The sequence below is a fragment of the Corvus cornix genome, chromosome 10 (assembly GCF_000738735.6).
Source record: "Corvus cornix cornix isolate S_Up_H32 chromosome 10, ASM73873v5, whole genome shotgun sequence".
Classification (NCBI taxonomy): domain Eukaryota; kingdom Metazoa; phylum Chordata; class Aves; order Passeriformes; family Corvidae; genus Corvus; species Corvus cornix.
Genome location: NC_046340.1, coordinates 13,336,792 through 13,354,780, shown reverse-complemented (window position 1 = coordinate 13,354,780; position 17,989 = coordinate 13,336,792). Strand labels below are relative to the sequence as shown.

Genomic DNA, 17,989 nt, shown 5'->3' with positions numbered 1-17,989 from the left:
CACATAGGTATTTTGTGGCAATTTCATGAGAATAGCTAAATGCACACATTAGGAAAAATTATGGGAAAAGGAAGAGAATGTAATTACTGATAAACCAATCCATTATGTTTTAGGATATTATCTGGTTTTGACTTAAAAGCAAGCTAATGATCCAGGCTACATCAAGTATTCAAATTTAAGATTCTCTTAACATGAAGTGAATCCCGTACTAGATTCATGACCTACTGGCAATTACATCCCACATTAAGCATTATAATTCAAGGCATTTTTCTTTTATAACCTTTCAAACTTTATAAGTGAATACTAATTTAGATTATTTCAGAGACACATTATGCCCTGCTTTTCTTTAAGAAAAAGAAACCAGGCACGTACAGAAATGGAACTTATGTGAAAAAAGTCTCTGCTGTTCTCTCAGCCCCTTGGAATACAAGCTTCCCACCTGGGAAATCTGTGCTTTATCCTAAGCTTCTCATGACTTCATGCACCTCAGAAACTCCCACCTCTTTATATTTAAACAGAATTACTGCTTCCTTATAACAACTGGACTGTGAATTGGAACCAAACTCAGAATCTATCTCAAGGCTTTGTCAAAATGAAATTTTTGGGACCTTCTATGTAATGAAGTTACTTTCACACCAGAGAAACTAGAACCCAAAATGATACATTTACATACAAAGTGCTAAGGGAGCAGGACAAGAATAAGTACAAGGTTGTCTGTCATCTGCTACAGTAACTGAATTCTGTAGTGGTTTTGGCATGGAATGATGAAGTTCAATAGCTACTGACAAAATTATACTTGATTTGAAAATGAAGATGTCTTTAAAATCTAATGTAACAACTTTCTTCCGATCACAGCATAAAAGTATTGAAATGCAGAAGCACCTGTGTTGATAAAAATAAAGTACAGATATAAAATATCAAAATCTAATTACTTCTGAAGATCTTCTTCATGTACTTATCTCAAAAAACTCATTTAATATCATCCTGCTCCTTAATGCTAAATTAAAAGCTTGTAAGAAAACATATAGGTGTTTTGCCATATGTTCTTAATGTCATAATCACATTTGGGCCTGGGGAATAGGTGGAAAAAAACATTCTGAAGTTAAGAGACCACAACTAAAAATAATCCAGTTATGTAAAATGGAAAGTTTGTTCAAAAACCTTGCTTGATTACAAATACATGAATAAGAAGTGATCTCTCTGGCAGACAGATATGAACTACTTAAGGTTTTACAGCTCAAGAGCTGTTTGAGCATCACTTTAAAATATATTGCCAGACAGTGCAGATCATAAAACTCACTTGTACATTCTAACTGTGAAATATCAGTGTAGCTTCACAATGCCTTAAGTTCAGTCTAATCTGCCCAAATATGTAATTCCAAATATTGTCCTCTGCATCAACTGTACTACTCTTGAGAACAGAGACTCATCTCTGTTTTGATTACAATACTCCACTTAAAATGGAAGCTCTTTCCACACTTGATCCACTGAATACACCGAAAGCACCCAACTGTATTTTTCAAGCTTTTGTATTTCTCAAGCTGTTCTATTTCTCATTCTACCCTAAACATCCATCTCATCCCAGCGGCTGGCTCTGGGCACCACTCTCTTTCTCTCTGCATACCACACTCTGCATTTCACTGCTACTGTTTCTTCCTTCTTTTTCTCAGGCTCTGCTCTCCTTCCCAGCAGTGATGGTTTAGGACTTTGCAGCACCATACTGGCCCTACAGCTGGGGCATATCTTCATTCCCAGTGGTTCTCTCTGGCCCCAAATTATTTTCCATTAAGTGCCTTTTGCAAGCTTTTAGCCCAAGATCACATACAGAAACTACCACCCCTGACCCTAAATTCATAGGGTATTTAAAAAAAAATAGAACTTTTAACTCTTAATATTTGAAAAGGAAAGGTTGAGAGAATTCTGTTTTGTGTTTATTTGTTAAAGAGGAACCTATTCCATTTCTACATTAAAAAATTCATCTCTTACCTTTTTTCTGCATTCAAACACTACACTTGCCAGGTCTTCCTGTGTCACACGTAACTTTGCCTTAAGAAATCTGATTTGGGCTTCTGTGAACATAAAAAGTTACATTTAATATATTTATACAAGTACTCATTATTCAATGCAGAAAAGAACCAAAACTGATGCAAGAACTCACTTTCATCTTGTATTTAAAAACACAATACATTGTTTATAATTATTGAAGAGAAATAGACAAAAACTCAGATTTCTAAAAAGGTGTTGCGGGTTTCTCACTCTTAGGCAGAGCTTTGTACAGATTTTTTTCTTTTAATGACCGAACTTGACATCTTTAAAAGACTCATAATTCACAAAATTGAAGCTTGCATCGTACCATGCTGTACATGACAGCACTTACTGAGTTTGAAGTCAACAAAACTATCTTGTAGGGCATGCCTACCTTGCAATCCAGCTGGAGCTGCAACTTCTGTAGTTACAACCAAAGTAATTTTAAACTCTGCACAACAAGGAACTCGATGTAGACTGCAAACCCCTCTTAACAGGTAAATATCCCTCCCACACAGTAGTCTATGCTTTTTTAAAGTACACTGCTAACATTCTTCAATTAATAGTTTAAAATTAAATCCATTTAATCAGATGGTTTTTTCAAATGAAATACTTTCTTGCTCCTGGACAGCTAAGAAATGGACTGGCATGATGAAACAAGCTGTATGTGAACAGTCTGTTCTCATACTTCCTATTTCCCGGATCATTCACAAGGAGCTTCCACAGGCATAAAGCATGGAAACAGTCTGAGGATCAAGTTGACTAACACAGGAATAACCATTATTCACAGCAGCTACAAGGGGAAAAGAATAAAGTGGAGGAGGAATATCTGGATCTAAGAGTGGAGAAATGGATGGGTACATGTGTTCATTTGCTGTAACAGGAATTCATTTACTTTCCCTCACCTTCCCTCATCAATTGCAGCTTAAGCTCTAACTCTGCAGAGGCCAGTAGTAAGTACAATTTAGGAAAACACCATGAAAAAATACGATACAGACTGACTTTTATTCCTCCCATTGTATCCTTGCTAGCTTCTGGTAACTAGTGGCTATCAAGATGGAGACTATAATGAAGCCTTCATGTTCCCACAATCTCCTTTCACGTACTTCTATACAATTGTTTGATTTACTTCATAAAACATACTGTAGTTTGGCATTTACCATATCCTTTGGCAATGAGCTGGCTAATTTAATTATGCATTATGTGAAACACTTAGTATAGCTCCCTTTAAATCCAATTTAATGTGGCATTTACTAGTGTTTGCACTAGAGAAAGACAGCTTTCCCTTTACCATTACTGTTTTCGTTACAGATCTTTCATATTGCCTTTAATTGTTTTGTTTTCAAACTAAAGATTCAAATTCAAGCTGTTCTACACTTCTAATTGCACTGTACACTCTGAACTGTATCTTTGCTAGTTCTACATCCTGGATTTGAGATGGGGTGTGCAGAACTCTGTGCCATTCTCAAGATGGGGTAGCATCAATTATATAATAGCATAATGGTAACAGTACAATATTGTTTTCTGTTATCTTCTGAAGGACTTCTAAAACTTAATTTGCCTTTTCCACTGGGAACAGGCAATAAGTTTATGCTTTTGGAGATTGTTTAGTTATCACTAATTAAGGTAAATCCACTCAGTAGTAGGTGTAACTGGAGCTGTGTAGTAGGTGGGATTGGATAGCTGTGTTTTCTGTCAGTGTTACTCAGCACTCTTTAATACAGAATACAAACTTGTACTCCATCACCTCACTCAGTACCATGAGATTCTTTTGCAATACTTCAGCATCAGTTTTAACTACCCTAAAATCATTGTTTCACAGACAAGTTTCTTTACCAGCTCTCAATGTAAGCTCCATGACAGATTCCTCTAGGGCTATACCACTACCTGTAAAAACTGGTTGTTTTTCACCATTTTGTTTCCTCTTTTACTCAGCTATTAGTCCACAGAAAACTTCTGTCTTATCCAGCTGTGTGTCATTAAGAGCACTTCGTAGTAAAACTTGTGAAAATTCAAGGGCACAACTAGAACTAGATCACTCTTGGGAGGTGCCTATAATCCAGATAATTTGAATTCTGACAAGGGGTAAAGATAATTAAACAATTAGCATCCTAACTGGTCAATTTTAATCACCTGATGAGGCTGATAAGGGGGAGTATCACTTCATAGGATGGTCTTAGGTTATAAAGTAACCAATGATTTAGGGACTGGTAAAGAAGAAAAGGACATCTGAGAGACTCTGATACCCTACAAAAAAGAACCGCTGTCTTGAATTCTTGAGATAAGCTGAAGATTAACATGAAGTGCAACAATTCAGATAGTTATTCATATGTGTTTTATCATTAGATAAAAATAGACTTTCATATTTCAGCCTTCTTTATGTCTGTGTGCTTCTATCATTGCTGGTTACTGCAGACTTGAATTATAACCCACAAAAACAGTCCCAGACTAAAATGATGTCTGAGCTACTGTGTTGGCAGAAAAATGGCTGCACTGTGCTAACCTGTGATCATGAAATACAGGGAACCCAATTCTAGGAGGAGTGCTGCAAGAAACTCAGGGAAAGGACAGTGCTATGAAATCTTATCAGCACGTTGGCCTAAATAGATGGGCACAGGCACACAGGCCTAAGGAATCCATTATGGATTATCCCTCTCTGTAACAGGGCCTGGTTAATACCTGTGTCTGCTTCCTTGTGAACACTCTAACTGTTCGAGGAGTCTGGCACTGCTGGAATGCTCTGTCATAGCTTATTCATCACATTAAGGAGACATTCAGAGTGTTCTAAACAGTCAATATCAAATTCAAAATGCAAAAATTAATCCAGAGGATTTTTATTTAATCATTAAAGTTACAGAAACAATCCTCAATACTCCAATACATACCCTTGGTCCCTGATTACAAGGCACTAGCAATAACTCTTCTTGAGTTGCCTTGAATTAATTTGGTTTAAGTTTCCAATGCAAGGCAAAACGATTGTTTTTTGGTTCAGGAAGAGAACGATAAAAAAGTTATCTGAGGGTATGGTTAGGGAGACTTGGTAACAGAAGATATGCACAGAATTATATGAGGTTAGAAACCAAGCTACCTCTGTGTTGGCATGCTTGTTGACATCAAGCTGTTAGATTAAAAGGAGAGGGCTCGGGCACTTCGTGCTACTGCAGTGAGTCTCTGACTTCATGCTCACTTTAGCATTGTAAGGAACTACACAAACTCACTTTTATCACACCGGAGCCACAAAGACAGATGTGTGTCATGCCTTTAGCCTTGCTGGCAAATGCTGCAATCCCTTCCCTGCTCTGTTTCTAGGACAGACATTAACACACCATTGGGAGTGAGAAAATATCTGGAGGATTCAAATTCAAGCACTGTAGCTGAAACATTACCTCGTTTCAGCCACTTGCTAAGATCCACAGCACTGGTCTGAGGAAAGGCTTTTGCCTCTAAAGGCAGAGTCTGTGCAGAGACTGAAGCTCATCTTTTTGGAAATACAAGCTTAGCATCATGTACTTCTGTTTCCCCAGTGAAACGAATCAAATGTTATGCATTTATTCAACATACATAACCATCCAAACACCCCCCTACAAAGGTGAAAAGGAAGATAATAATTCACTTTTCCACATAATCATTCATATGTGACCTGATCTTCCTCTAGGACTATGTAAAGAGGAAAAACCTTCTTTCCCTTTAAGTTACGGGCTTTAGAATTTCTGTAATTTTTACAGAAACTCCTTTTGTCTCTCCCCAGGAAAACCCATTTCTAACAGTCACGAAGCAAGAATAAAGGTAGTAACCATGGAAGGAAACTTACCCATTCCCATTTCATTTCCAACCCTTGGAATAATATCATCATCTTGACAGTCTGGTAAGACTCCTTTCTTTAGTTTTTCTTCAACTTTGCTTATTGATTTTGTTAAAGAAAAACCTATGCAGTCTTCCAGTACTGCAACACCATCAGCACTTTGTACTTCCATGTTTCTTATTTTTGAACTAAAAAATGAAAAATCTAGATTTTAAATTTATAATACATTATATTTTTGTAATTTTTTTTGTATTTGCTATTTTTAAGAGTGTAAAGTTATTTACATAGTGCAATTTCATTACCTGCATTCATATGAAAGATGCATCAATGGCAATTTCTCATTTTCTTTCTGTAAGATACCTTTACCATATTCCACATAAATAATTATAGGATTCTTACATACTGTAATGTAGAAGACACAGAAACCACTACCATTTTCAACTGAGAAGATTCTGGCATGGTCTTCTGGTCTCAACAAATCTGTAACTAAATCAGAGTAAAGCAAAGAAACAGAGGAATGTTCTATTGGCTTTGGATACTATCCTCTGTTTTAATTTCTGCTCTTTCCACCCCCCACCACATAATCTTGTAGAACTCTGTTGCCCCTGGATGTACTCCTACCCTACCACAATTTCTGCATCATTATGCCCAGCCTAGGAAACTTCACTGATCCTAGAGGTTGCATATCAATATTTTCATAAAACCAGAACACAGGGTAACACATCACCTACACACGGTATCTCCTCTGCTTTCTCCTATAGAAAGGTAATCTTAGTTCTCACAGGATCTGAAGCTCCTAACTTCTTATTCCAACATATGCTCATTCCAGTGCAGCCTCCAAACTCCTTCTAGCTCCTAACTTTCTCCCACAAATTTGGGGTTGCCCCACAGGCTCTTCATCTGTACAATTCCACTTCTAAATCTCATGATGGGGGGTGCCAGCATGACAGCCTCCCCTGAACTGCCCAAAGGAGGTCTGAAGGGCCTCCAGGGATTTCCAACTCCTGTAAGACAGTCTCGGCCTCTGTCAATTCCATGTCCTGCCACCTTGAAGACAATTTTCATCCTATTTTGGTATTATGCCATATCCCATGGGAGTTTTAATTTGCTCCCAGGATCTTATGGATTTTTTGACTCTTCTCTCTTTGTCCAGATCTCCATTTTTTGGTTTTACAACCTTGAATTTGCTACCTACAGAGCTGAAGCTTCTCAGCTTGGAGCCCCTGACAGCTGTGTTGTATTACTGAGCCTCTTGTCCTGTGAGCCCAAGATTCACTACAATAGAGGAGGCCCTTCAAGGCCTCATGTTTCCCAGCACCAGTCTGATCACAAATCAGGCTGTAGCACCCAAGTGTGCTCTCCCAGGTTGCCTCAGGTGCTCTATTTTTGCTCGTTGGACTTCCTTTCATTGAAGGAGTTTACAGAATTTAGCTGTCAGCCTTGAGAAGTGCTAAAGCAGAAAGCAACAGTTTCATTGGTGTATTATTAATCACATACGTTCACTGATAATTTTTGGTGCAAGTAAACAAAGATAGCCACATGGTGGAGCTGACTGAGGAGGACCAAAAGTTTGATACATTTATTTGTATAAATATAAAAGCATACATGTATAAAATAACTTGATAGACAAAAATAGCAACTACAAGATTTCATGACAAACCAAATGAGATGTTTGGTATACCTTGAAGTTGTTCTTTTTCCCTTACTTGCAGACCATGGTCTGTTCTGAGCTGTGGGCGCAGAAGGAAATTTCTTCTTGTTTTCTACCTAAAAGTTTTTTCAGAAATGAGTGGGGCATTATTATTACTGAAATACTTTTTTCTAGGGTTTTTTTATGGTTTTTTTTCCTTCTTCATATATCCATACTCAAGAATAGTTTTCCAAGTATGCTTTTCGAACTTTCAAAATGACGTCTCAGTTTTATTTGCACTCATCTTTAGCTTGCAACTTCTATGTCTCTATGCCCTAAATGTAGTATACCCAATAGTCATTGGCTTGTGAGAGTTTTTCCACACATACTCATAATAAATCTATGCACAAGCAAGGCTCTGAGCTTTTATCAAGGTATTAATTACTGGACGTCATTATACCTTCAAAAATATGGTATTTTATGAATTATTTTAATCTTATAATGTCCCCATTGAAGGAAGACTTAACAATATTTCTGTTACTTTCACCCAAATATTCTTAAGAAATAAAAGGGTTTTCTACTGTATTCTGATAAATAACTGCAGATGGTATTTTAGAAGCTTCAGCTCACCTCATGAAAGCTTCAATATAGTTGTAGTTAGAGACTATTGAGATTGTTCCTAATCTCATTTTTCCATTATATTTTCTAAATTCAGTTACTCTGACTGTTTATTATTACATCTAGAAGACACTAGTACTGCCTTTAGTAGTATACAAGTGAGGGAGGAAAGAAAGCAAGAAATTAATTATATTCGAATATTTTGCACTTGGAATTCTTAATCTGATGTTCAAAACACAGTATTTCTCTCTCAGCTGAAGAGACAACAAAATATAAACATTAAGCATGATGTAAGTTCCCTTGACCACCAGTGGCAGTGAGGAGCCCTGGTAACATTGTCCCTGCATCACTTCCCTTTGTCTTGCCACCCACATAAGCCCCAGTGTAGCCTCAAAATCACTAGTTATTATATATTGAAATTATGCTAGAAAATAAATTAACCAGGATAGTTTTGGTACCTTGGCAAGTGAGTGTGTAAGAGATGAAACTGTGGGACAGAGTGGATCTCTGCATTAAAAAAAAAAAAAATTAATTCACTGAACATCTATAATACTGTAAAAACACTTTGCAGTTAAAATACAACCTCCCCTCTCAGAATCAGGAGAATAACATTTTATATGTCTAGAATAAACAATATAGCTAAGGTAGGAACATACTGAGGTCAAGCATAAATTCAGTCTCATTCGCTGTCTGCCCAGTCTACCTCATCTGCGACCCAAATCACCTGGTGAGTCTATGGTATCTAATACAACAGTACTTATGTACCAGAATCCTGATCTTGTCTCTTGAATTCAGGCTACTGGCTTGTTAGATCAATGATTCCCTGTACCAGGGAGTACTCAGCCAGGAAGCAGAGAGTTACAGCTTCCCCAGGACAATCCAGTACCAAAAATTGCCAGCAGCTCACTGAGTAACACCTACCTGACACACAAACCCCTAAACTCATACAAACGAAGTGAAGATAAACCAGCATCCTCTACGTCCTGTGAGCAGGTAGCTCCACCTGTCCTAGCAGGGTCAGACTGACTGTTGTCAGGTCAATTGACAGGGACTGTCAAAGGAATATGAGGTGGAGCAATTTATAAATAAAGCCTCACAGAATTTTCTCTGAAATAAGTATTATAAATATGGTATGCATTTTACAGGCACGGAATAAAACCAGGAATAAAAAAAGCAGCTTTCTTATCTGCTTATTTGGCTGAAAACTGTGCTTCTTAGTAACTGAATTTCAGGTTAAATTATTATTTTTCAAGTCTATTGAAATTAAGTAGAAAGATTGAGCATGCTGTCTACTAGTCAGGTCAAATACCTTGTCAGATATAGATAGATATATATATATATGTAGATAAATACATTAAATTTTGCTTTCAAAATGAGTTACGTGAATGTATATTATTGCAATGAAAGGCTATTTTTTAACTACCCTTTATAAATTTTTTACTTCAATTAAAATGCTGGCTTATAAAAGATTTTGAATAAAATTTTAATTTCTGGCTCATCAAATCACCTAATTTTTTTGCCAGGCTGATTTGAGCAAATGTTTAGATCTTGCCTTTAAAAATTTCACAGACATTCATCAACAAGAATTATCTGCACAAAGCTCCATATTTTATTAATCCAAAAAAAAAAAAAAAACCCAAAAACCAACCCCTCCCCCCCGAAAAAAAAAAAAACCTGGAGAAATCATCTGTGTGTAGCTGGCAACAGACTTCAAGAATAGGATGATTAGTTTTTCTCTATTTACCCTATTTTCCTCATGCTTCCTCCCTATTGGTTAGCTCTAGGAGCATGCAGAAGGTGAGGATTTGCTGCCACAGAAATAGCAGTTATATGTTATTCTGAAAAAACCTGAAAATACAACATGCTCTATACTCAAGAAAACAAGTATGTTCTTTCCCCCAACAGACTAATTTTCTCATACTGTATCTGTTGTCTTAGGGTCGCCTTAAAAAATACAAAATAGAAAAAACCCAAACACGAACAAAGCAAAACAAAAAACCCAGCTTCACTGTATCTCTCAAATCCTCTAGCTTGTTTAACCCTAATGGTTTCTTTCCTGTTCCCCATTCCTGACACCCCATTTTGAAAGCCTGCTTTCCAGCTGTGTGGCTGTACGGTCGGTGAAATGACTGTGTAAATCCCACAGAGGCACACAGACAAGCAGCCCGGGCTGTGTAAATCCCGCAGAAGCGCACAGATGAGCAGCCCGAGGCCGTGGCAGCCGGGGTCACGCACTGCTGCTCCCGCTCCATCCCGCTCCAGCCCTTTCCGCCGCCTGCTCCCGGCCCGCCCCAGCCCCCAGCCCGGGCCGTGGCTGCCCATGCGCGGCCCGGCCCAGCGCCCGCCGGGCGATGGCTGGAGAGGGAAAGTGTAAACAAAAGCTCGTTGCAGTGCGCTCTCACCGGCGCTGCTGTGTTGCTACGTAAATCAAATTTCCCTGCAAAAAATATCCTGTAAGAACTCCAGAACAACTTCATTTAAAATACACGCTGACTTGGAGAGTGACTCAAGTATTTGTTGTCTTTTTTTCTACTTCGCTTACTCATTTGTTTTTTCCTTTCAACCTGTCATTTTTTTCCCCTCGATACCACCTCTTTCTTTGCTTCAGTTCCTCCCTTTCTTTCCAGTTGCTTTAGTGTTCATTCTCCTTAAAGGAATCAATAGAAATTTCAAGGAGATATTTCAAAAATACCTCAAGTGCTTCCTTTAGATTTAAGGCCCATCTGCTTGCACACTTTAGAAAGAAAAGAATTTTTAATTAAATATTAAATGCTTGGAACTAATCTAATTGAATGGCCTCAGTGTTCACTCATGGATAATCAGTGTGCCTAATTCCTAGCACACATTTCCAGTTTTTTTCACAACAGCATGCGATTTCCAATCTTCTCTCACGTAAATGTTTATCAGAACACTATGTTTACCAGACTGTGGTTGTTTTAAGGTGTTTTAATTTAAGTTCGTAATTGGTAGGCCAGTTGATACTCTGACATGCTAATTGCCCTTCTTGTTTCTTTTTTTAAATTCTTCCAACACTTTAATTTCTAATGTGTACCATCAAAGCTAGTAATTCCCTTTGTGCGGCTGAATCTTCCAATCACATTACTTAATAAAGCAGCCCTAAAACTCAACTCCAGTTTGAAGTTCTTAAAAATTCTCCGTCTAATGTTCAAAATTTATCTAACAGAACATAAAGTGAGATCCAGAATTTGTTTAAAGAGCATGATTATACTGATGGATAACACATTAAGTTTCTTGCCCATCACTCCCTCGGCTATGGCTTTAAAATAGGTCAGGAATAATTTTAATTGTAGTAACAAACTTTTGCTGGTAGTCAGGCTTCTATCATATAAGCTGACTTGCTGTCACACCTTTTTGTGTACGGAAAACTCCTTTTACTTTCAGAAAAAATGTCTTTGCTTTTATTCTACACAAAAGTAACTATTTGATCATCTTTATCAGACTTTCATATACACTATTTGAAAAGTTTCCCAACTGCAGCTTAATATTTGAAGCATTTTGTAGTCTGTTCCTGTATCCTTCTTATCCCAATTAGTGGCATCATAAATTTAGGAACCTACAGATCAGATCCTTGATAAACTGTGTATTAATCTATCTTAAATTCACCCATTTCTCACACTACCAATATACAAACCCTTGAACAACTAAGAAATAATAATGCCCCTGAATGACTAAGAGAATACAGCCATGTCCCCACTCCTGAGCTGAGGGGTTTGAACACTCAGGTTGTGATCATCCAGGCCAAAGGCATGCGGGCCCCAGCACTGTAATGGTATCCACATTCCAGAGGGTGGCAGCTCAATGTTTTCGGGTCTTAGGGTTTTGTGTTTGTATTCATCAGGCATTTCCTGTCCCAGGAACGCTTAGGCCAAGTTAAATGTGAACCAGGATCTATTCCTTCACTTTGTCAGCTGAATTGTTAAAAACCATCCACTGCCAAGTGCCTACTGTTTGGTACTGCAGTGAAACCTGTTACCTTACCTTGCTCTTTTACAAGTAGTAAGTATCTTAGTATCTTAGATAGAACATTCCAGCAAAATTAAGCCTTCCATGAAATAACAAGGAACAACACTTGCTTAGGATCACTTTTTTTTAAATAATAGGAAAAAATTTAAGACTTCACCAATGCAGTATGCAGCAAAGACAGATAAAACAGGAGCATGATTAGGACACAATTTAGGGTGTGCAGAATCAGTGTGAGGTTCCTCACCAATTATGCACAGCAGTTGTAAAGCACATACCTTTGTCTGTCATCTTCAGGTGACTTACTCTGTACTGAAACTGGCTGGGATAGTATCTTCTGCTGGCCTTTCTTCATTAAGAAAAGAAAAAAATCTGGTTGATTTTGGGGGAATATAATCTATTAAAGATGAATTACCTATTTGTAAATCACAAATCACAGTAACTACAGTCTACTATGGAAAAGAATGGAAGCTATAGTCTACTGTGGAAAAGAACTTTTGAAACACAGGAAAAGATGTCTAAAAATGAAAATGCTGTTGCTATTTTGTTGTTAAATGTATATCTGTGCAATCTGGCAGTGCCATGTGGTATATTAAGTGTCCTAAGAATATTTCATCTTCTGCTATATTTAGAGAAGAAAAAACCAGTGGTTTTGTTGTTGCTGTTTTCTAAAGGAAAGAGACTAGATGCTATTTTGGCTGTTTCATCCGCTCCTGTACAAATGCCAAGCATTTAGGCTCAGCTTGTCACTGCTCAAGAGAAGAATATGTTTTCACAGGCCATAAAATTGAAGTTTCAACAGTAGGAGAAGTACATACAAGTACAGCTTTACAGAATACTTACTAATTTGCTTTTTAAGCCTTGTTTATTTGAATGAATGTACTTACAATGAATATTTCTAATATGCAGAACACCTTCTCCAAACTGTTTTGGGTATAAACCGTAACTTCCCCGTTCCCTTTTTATTCATTTTTCCAACTTTCATATAAAGTCTTGACTCTCTCTGGTACACAGCCACACCAATGTTAAACGATAATACTGATAATAAACAGGAACTTTTTCTGTTTTGAGAAAGTTTCCTTCTTACAAAGTTCATGTTACCTATTTATGTTGCTTATTCTTTGTATCTCTTTCAGCTTGAACAATGTAGATCCTATTTCACTAGGAGGTTACTGTAACAGTATCTGGTTTTCAAATACTAATTTTTAGTATTTAAGGCATAAAACCACCTACAGATACTTTTCTTAAGCAACTAAACAAGTTTTTTATGAGGTTTTATGTATGTATCTGCACAAATGCTGTAGGCAGCTGTGTGAATACCTACCTGATAAAATTATATAGAAACTATTTTTGAATGTGTTTTCAATAGAAGTTTACAACTTTGAGAAGAAATAAAGTAAAGCTTACCTTGCATTTGAAAGCAACATGCTTTTAGTAGTCATGGTCTAAATTTCTTTTGAAGCTCAGCCCTGTGTGCATGCGAATCCAGACTAAATTATGTAACAGTCTGCATAATCTACTCACCATTAGTTCTTCAGCCTGACGCACCAGTTTTTCTGTTTTGGCTTCTAATTCTGCATTCAGTCGCCTGAAAGAGTAAGAATGTTTGTCACTACGTTTTTGAAAGATTTAAAAGGAATAAATATGAGCATGACAGTATTTTTGCCTGAACTAAGTGAAATTTTAATGATTCCTACAAAGGAATGCCGAAATACACTTCAGGGTATTAGCAAAGTTATGTTTCAACAATTTCCTGTGTTTCAGCCAAATCAGTAGTAATAAAACATATACCCATTAAACAGCAAGGTTTAGACTATAATTGTGGGAGGTGAAGGATGTCTTTGGTTTTGGACATGCCATTTCTTAATACACATTGTATGTCTTTATTTCCTAAAGGTTTTCCGCATTTAACACAATCCTTCCCTTCAGTATACCCAGCAGCAGGGGTTGGGGAAGGACTCATGTATGACATTGCTTATCATGTAATTAAAGAGGTGTTGCTATATGGATGTACAGATTACAGTAGTGTGGTGTTCCTGCATGTTCACACACAGCCCCTGGTGCTGTGACTGCCAGAGTTTGAGACGTAGCTCTCTGTACACCCTCACCATTCACAGGGGCTGAGCACTAACAGGTAACAGGGCCAGAGCTTCCATGCTTTTAAGCTGTTTTTAACAGGCTTAAGCTTTTATATAGTCATAATTTAGAACTCAAGTCAGTGTTCAAAGTGCAGAAGAACCTCATGTCCGGGCCTAGAGCCTGCCTGGGGCGGCGGTGTCCAGCGGCGCTGGGCGCTGTGCCGCGGCCCCGGGCAGTGCCATCCGCCCTCTGCGGGACCCGAGCCGCGGCACCCGGGTACAGGGGACCGACTGTGCGCTGGTCCCAGCGGGGCAGGGCCTCCTTACTTGTACTGCTCCTCCTTGGCCAGCCATGCTCCGCTCAGCGCGCCGGGCCCCGCGAACGCCGGGGGGCTGCCGGCCGCTCTCCGCACCTGCGGGAGGATGCGATAGTGAGCGGGCGCGGGCTGGGCACGGCGCCGCTGCCCCAAGTCCGAACCCAGCCCGAGCTGCCGCCTTACCCGGGGAAGTCCCCGCCCCGCCGGGCCGCGCCGACCGCCGACATTTTGTCCGCGCTGAAGCCGCTATGGCGTCGCCTTCTCCCGGGCAACCGGCGGCCGCCCTCCCCCGCTCCTTCCCTCCTTCTTTCCCTCTCTCCTCCCTTCCCTCCGTATCAGGGTCCCAGCGACAGCCGCGGGGACAGGATCGTGCGCAGGGACCGGCTGGCACCCGGCATGGTGCTGGGCTGCCACGGATTCAGGTGAGGGGCAGGTGAAAAGGGCTGAGGGGCCATTACAACTGTTAGTGTAATAAATATTTATTACAGCCCTTCTGGACTTGCTAGACGTTGTCCTGCCAGCGTCCCCTCATTTCAGTGCATTAAACTCCTGTTTGCGGCATGACGGCAACTGTGCCACCCTCTCTATAGCTCTACGGTGCTGTCATGCCTCTGCATTTCCTGTACCCACTTTTCTGTGATTGTCGCCTGGTTTTAGTCTCGTCCTCCACCACTGGTTTGAATCCCTCCATTATTTTTGTCCCTCACCCCCACAGAGCTTGATTGTGCTACATTTCTCCTCCAATCACCCATGAGCCTGTTTCCACTCTGGTCTGTCACGAAGTCTGAGAGACACAGAACAGGTCAGGTTGGAAGGGACCACAGTGGGGTCATCCCTGAGCGCGTGGCACAGGATTGAGTCCAGATGGTTCTGGAATATCTCCAGTGAGGGAGACTCCACGCCCTCTGTGGGCAGCCTGTTCCAGTGCTCTCTCACTGCGCAGCGGAGAAGTTCTTCCTCAGTTCAGCTGGAACTTTCTGTGTGTCAGTTTCTTCCCGTTGCCTCGTGTCCCATTGCTCAGCACCACGAAGGAGGTTGCAGGTTACTTGCCCACTCATCTGCTCATTCACTCCCATGTCCTTTCCCAAGTTCCTAGCGGATTGTGCTACTCCATGTGACAGCAGGCCAACTGTCCTGCACGAGATATCTATAGAGCAAGAATAACATAGTTCAATACTGAGTTACGTGGGCTGTATATGATTTTAATTAAGAGATCTGCACAAGGGAAATCAGAAGGGCTTAGCTGGCTGGAAATAAAAGGTCTGTGCTGAAGGATTTCTGCAGAAGTATTACTTGCGAGACAGAAGAAATACTTGGAGATTTTGAGCATTGAGACAGGCAATGTTATGGGATAAATAAGGTGAAATGAAAGGACAAATGTGATTAGTGGAAGGCAAAAAATAGAAATACCAATATAGAAAATGAAAGTGTTTAACACTAATGTTGAATCAAAAGTATTGACACATGGGGAAAACAGTGAGCCTATGAAAAATGTTATGGGGATTTTGAAAAAAGTGATCTATCAAGAAGTCAGTCCATTTCCATAATTTTTGTGTTTTTACTAAAAAGAATAGCAAGAGGTTAATGGTGGCATTAAAAAAAAAAAAACCAAAAAAAACCAAAACCAAACCAGAATTAAACTCCATAATTTGTGCTTTTGGTTTGGAAAAACAAAAAGGATGAGGTCAATAGTAGAGATTTAACCTCCACAGGGAAAAGACAGATTTTGTTAAGAAATAAATTGTAGATTCTATGAGACATTAACACATCATAACCAAAGCCACATTTTAGAAACCTCTCTAGTGACATCCTGGGGGATTTTAAGAGAAACAGGGGAACTAGAGAAGGAAACAAAGGTTGGCAGGATGAAAGCTAAGAGGAGAAATATGCTCTTTCCAAACAGGAACTTTTTTTCCCCAAAAGTACTATTTCTTTTTGCAGAACTAAAATATTGTCTTATTAATGTCTTTACTGGTTTTAAAGTTCTTGTACGAAATAGCTACAAAAGCATGACACCTTAAAATGCCAAAAGTATTAGCTAGAAGATCTCTGCTAGTTAGATACTGAGGAAACAAAATCACTGGTTGAGATTAGAGAGATTAGAGCAACAGGTTTTCTAGCCAGCTTTTAGCTAAGACTTAATAAACAAAAGAGGGGTAATTTATTATATCATAAATTATTAAGTATGTTAACAAACACAGCAAACAAGGTTCTTCTTGTTTAAACCCCCCTGGGATTAATAACATATGTACATTTTAGGATTGCAGATTTGCACAATATTTCTAAGATCCACAGCATGATTTATTTAATATGATTTATTTTTGGAAATATTATATCAATTGGATTTAGAATTCAATATTTGAAATAATATTATAAGATCAGTATATTTGGATATGTATTTCTTAGTGAACTTTGAAGCATTTCTCCAGAGATGTAGAAAACAAAATTAGAAAAAATAAGAGATTTCGTTACATTCTTGATCCCTTACTCCATTAAGGTTTTATCACTTTAAAGTTGACCTGATGTGACCTTAACAGTTGTGGTTAATTCTCTAATACATAGTTGGTAACTGGGTAGAGAATAGGCTTATATTAGAGACCCCAACCAATAGGAAGATACATACGGAGATAGGAAAATTTATCTCAGTATTTATTTGGAGGGAAAAAAAAAGGCATTTGAAAGCATAGCATTGGTAAATGGTATTAGATTTAGCCAACAATATTTGTTAGCAAATTCCCATTTTCCGTTTAATCATTTTTAAGGGTTGACTCAAACATAGTGACTGTAAAATGAAAATGTTTTTGTCATTTTGAGGTGAAGTGTACAGCAGGTTAGAGACAGGTTTTGACCAGAGTGATATTTGTGATCATAACGAGCTGTACTTGGGACCTCTTTCTAGGGACCTCGTGATTACAGTAGTGATTAGAGTAGTACATCATAGAGTAGTACATCATCATTCCGTATTTTTCAAGTGTTTCAATTTTTATTTTCTGAGGATTATAAGATCCCAGAATTAAATTACTCCAACAGAAACATTAGATTCAAAATGAAGTTGTTCACTATGTTGCCTTTGTTTTTCTTCCAGCAAAGGAGGAGATAGGATAGAGAACAGAAGAAAAGTAAAGCTGCTAGGAGTGGTTTGGGACAGAAGGGTGTGTGTAGCTGCTGGGATGTTAGAATAGTTTACTGCAGAGGACTGCTGAGGATCAATATACAGTGTTTACTTTTGATTAAACCACAGCACATGCATTATTTAGTTGTTACCCATGGCCCTCTTCCTTCCACAGGCACACTTTTTGTGATGTCTCTTTCCTCCTTCAACAAAAATACAAAGGCATGAAATTTTTATATGAGCCTATTATCTTCATGCTTTTAGACACAATTTTTCTTCATAATATCTTCTTATTGGCTTAGAGATTCATTACACAGAATTTTCCTTTCATTTCATAAAAGTTGTGATACTTAGTAGAGACCTAGAAAACTATCAATGGGGAGGGGCAATGACAGGATTTCACTGTATATCACCTTACTTGTCAGA

The 17,989-nt window shown here is 38.6% G+C and overlaps 1 protein-coding gene and 1 long non-coding RNA gene across 5 annotated transcripts in view; one reads left to right on the top strand and one right to left on the bottom strand.

Moving 5' to 3' along the window:
• TEX9 (testis expressed 9) overlaps nt 1–14,728 on the bottom strand; it is a 24,003-nt gene extending 9,275 nt beyond the window's left edge. The window contains exons 1-8 of one of the 3 annotated variants that reach the window (XM_039557599.1): nt 14,635–14,728; nt 14,462–14,548; nt 13,581–13,644; nt 12,335–12,405; nt 8,534–8,582; nt 7,509–7,594; nt 5,837–6,015; nt 1,987–2,069 (exon numbers count right to left, since the gene is read on the bottom strand). In XM_039557599.1, the coding sequence (XP_039413533.1) occupies nt 1,987–2,069; nt 5,837–6,015; nt 7,509–7,594; nt 8,534–8,582; nt 12,335–12,405; nt 13,581–13,644; nt 14,462–14,548; nt 14,635–14,678 (663 nt within the window). In that variant the 5' untranslated portion in view covers nt 14,679–14,728. Of the gene's footprint in view, nt 1–1,986; nt 2,070–5,836; nt 6,016–7,508; nt 7,595–8,533; nt 8,583–12,334; nt 12,406–13,580; nt 13,645–14,295; nt 14,390–14,461; nt 14,549–14,634 lie in introns of those variants that run through there. The other 2 variants (XM_010390858.3, XM_039557600.1) reach the window with 2 other exon arrangements.
• Nucleotides 14,590–17,989, top strand: part of LOC109143429 — a 25,095-nt gene continuing 21,695 nt past the window's right edge. Inside the window, exon 1 of one of the 2 annotated variants that reach the window (XR_005602765.1) lies at nt 14,590–14,873. This is a non-coding gene — a long non-coding RNA (uncharacterized LOC109143429). The remainder of the gene's footprint in view (nt 14,874–17,989) is intronic. The other variant, XR_005602766.1, reaches the window with a different exon arrangement.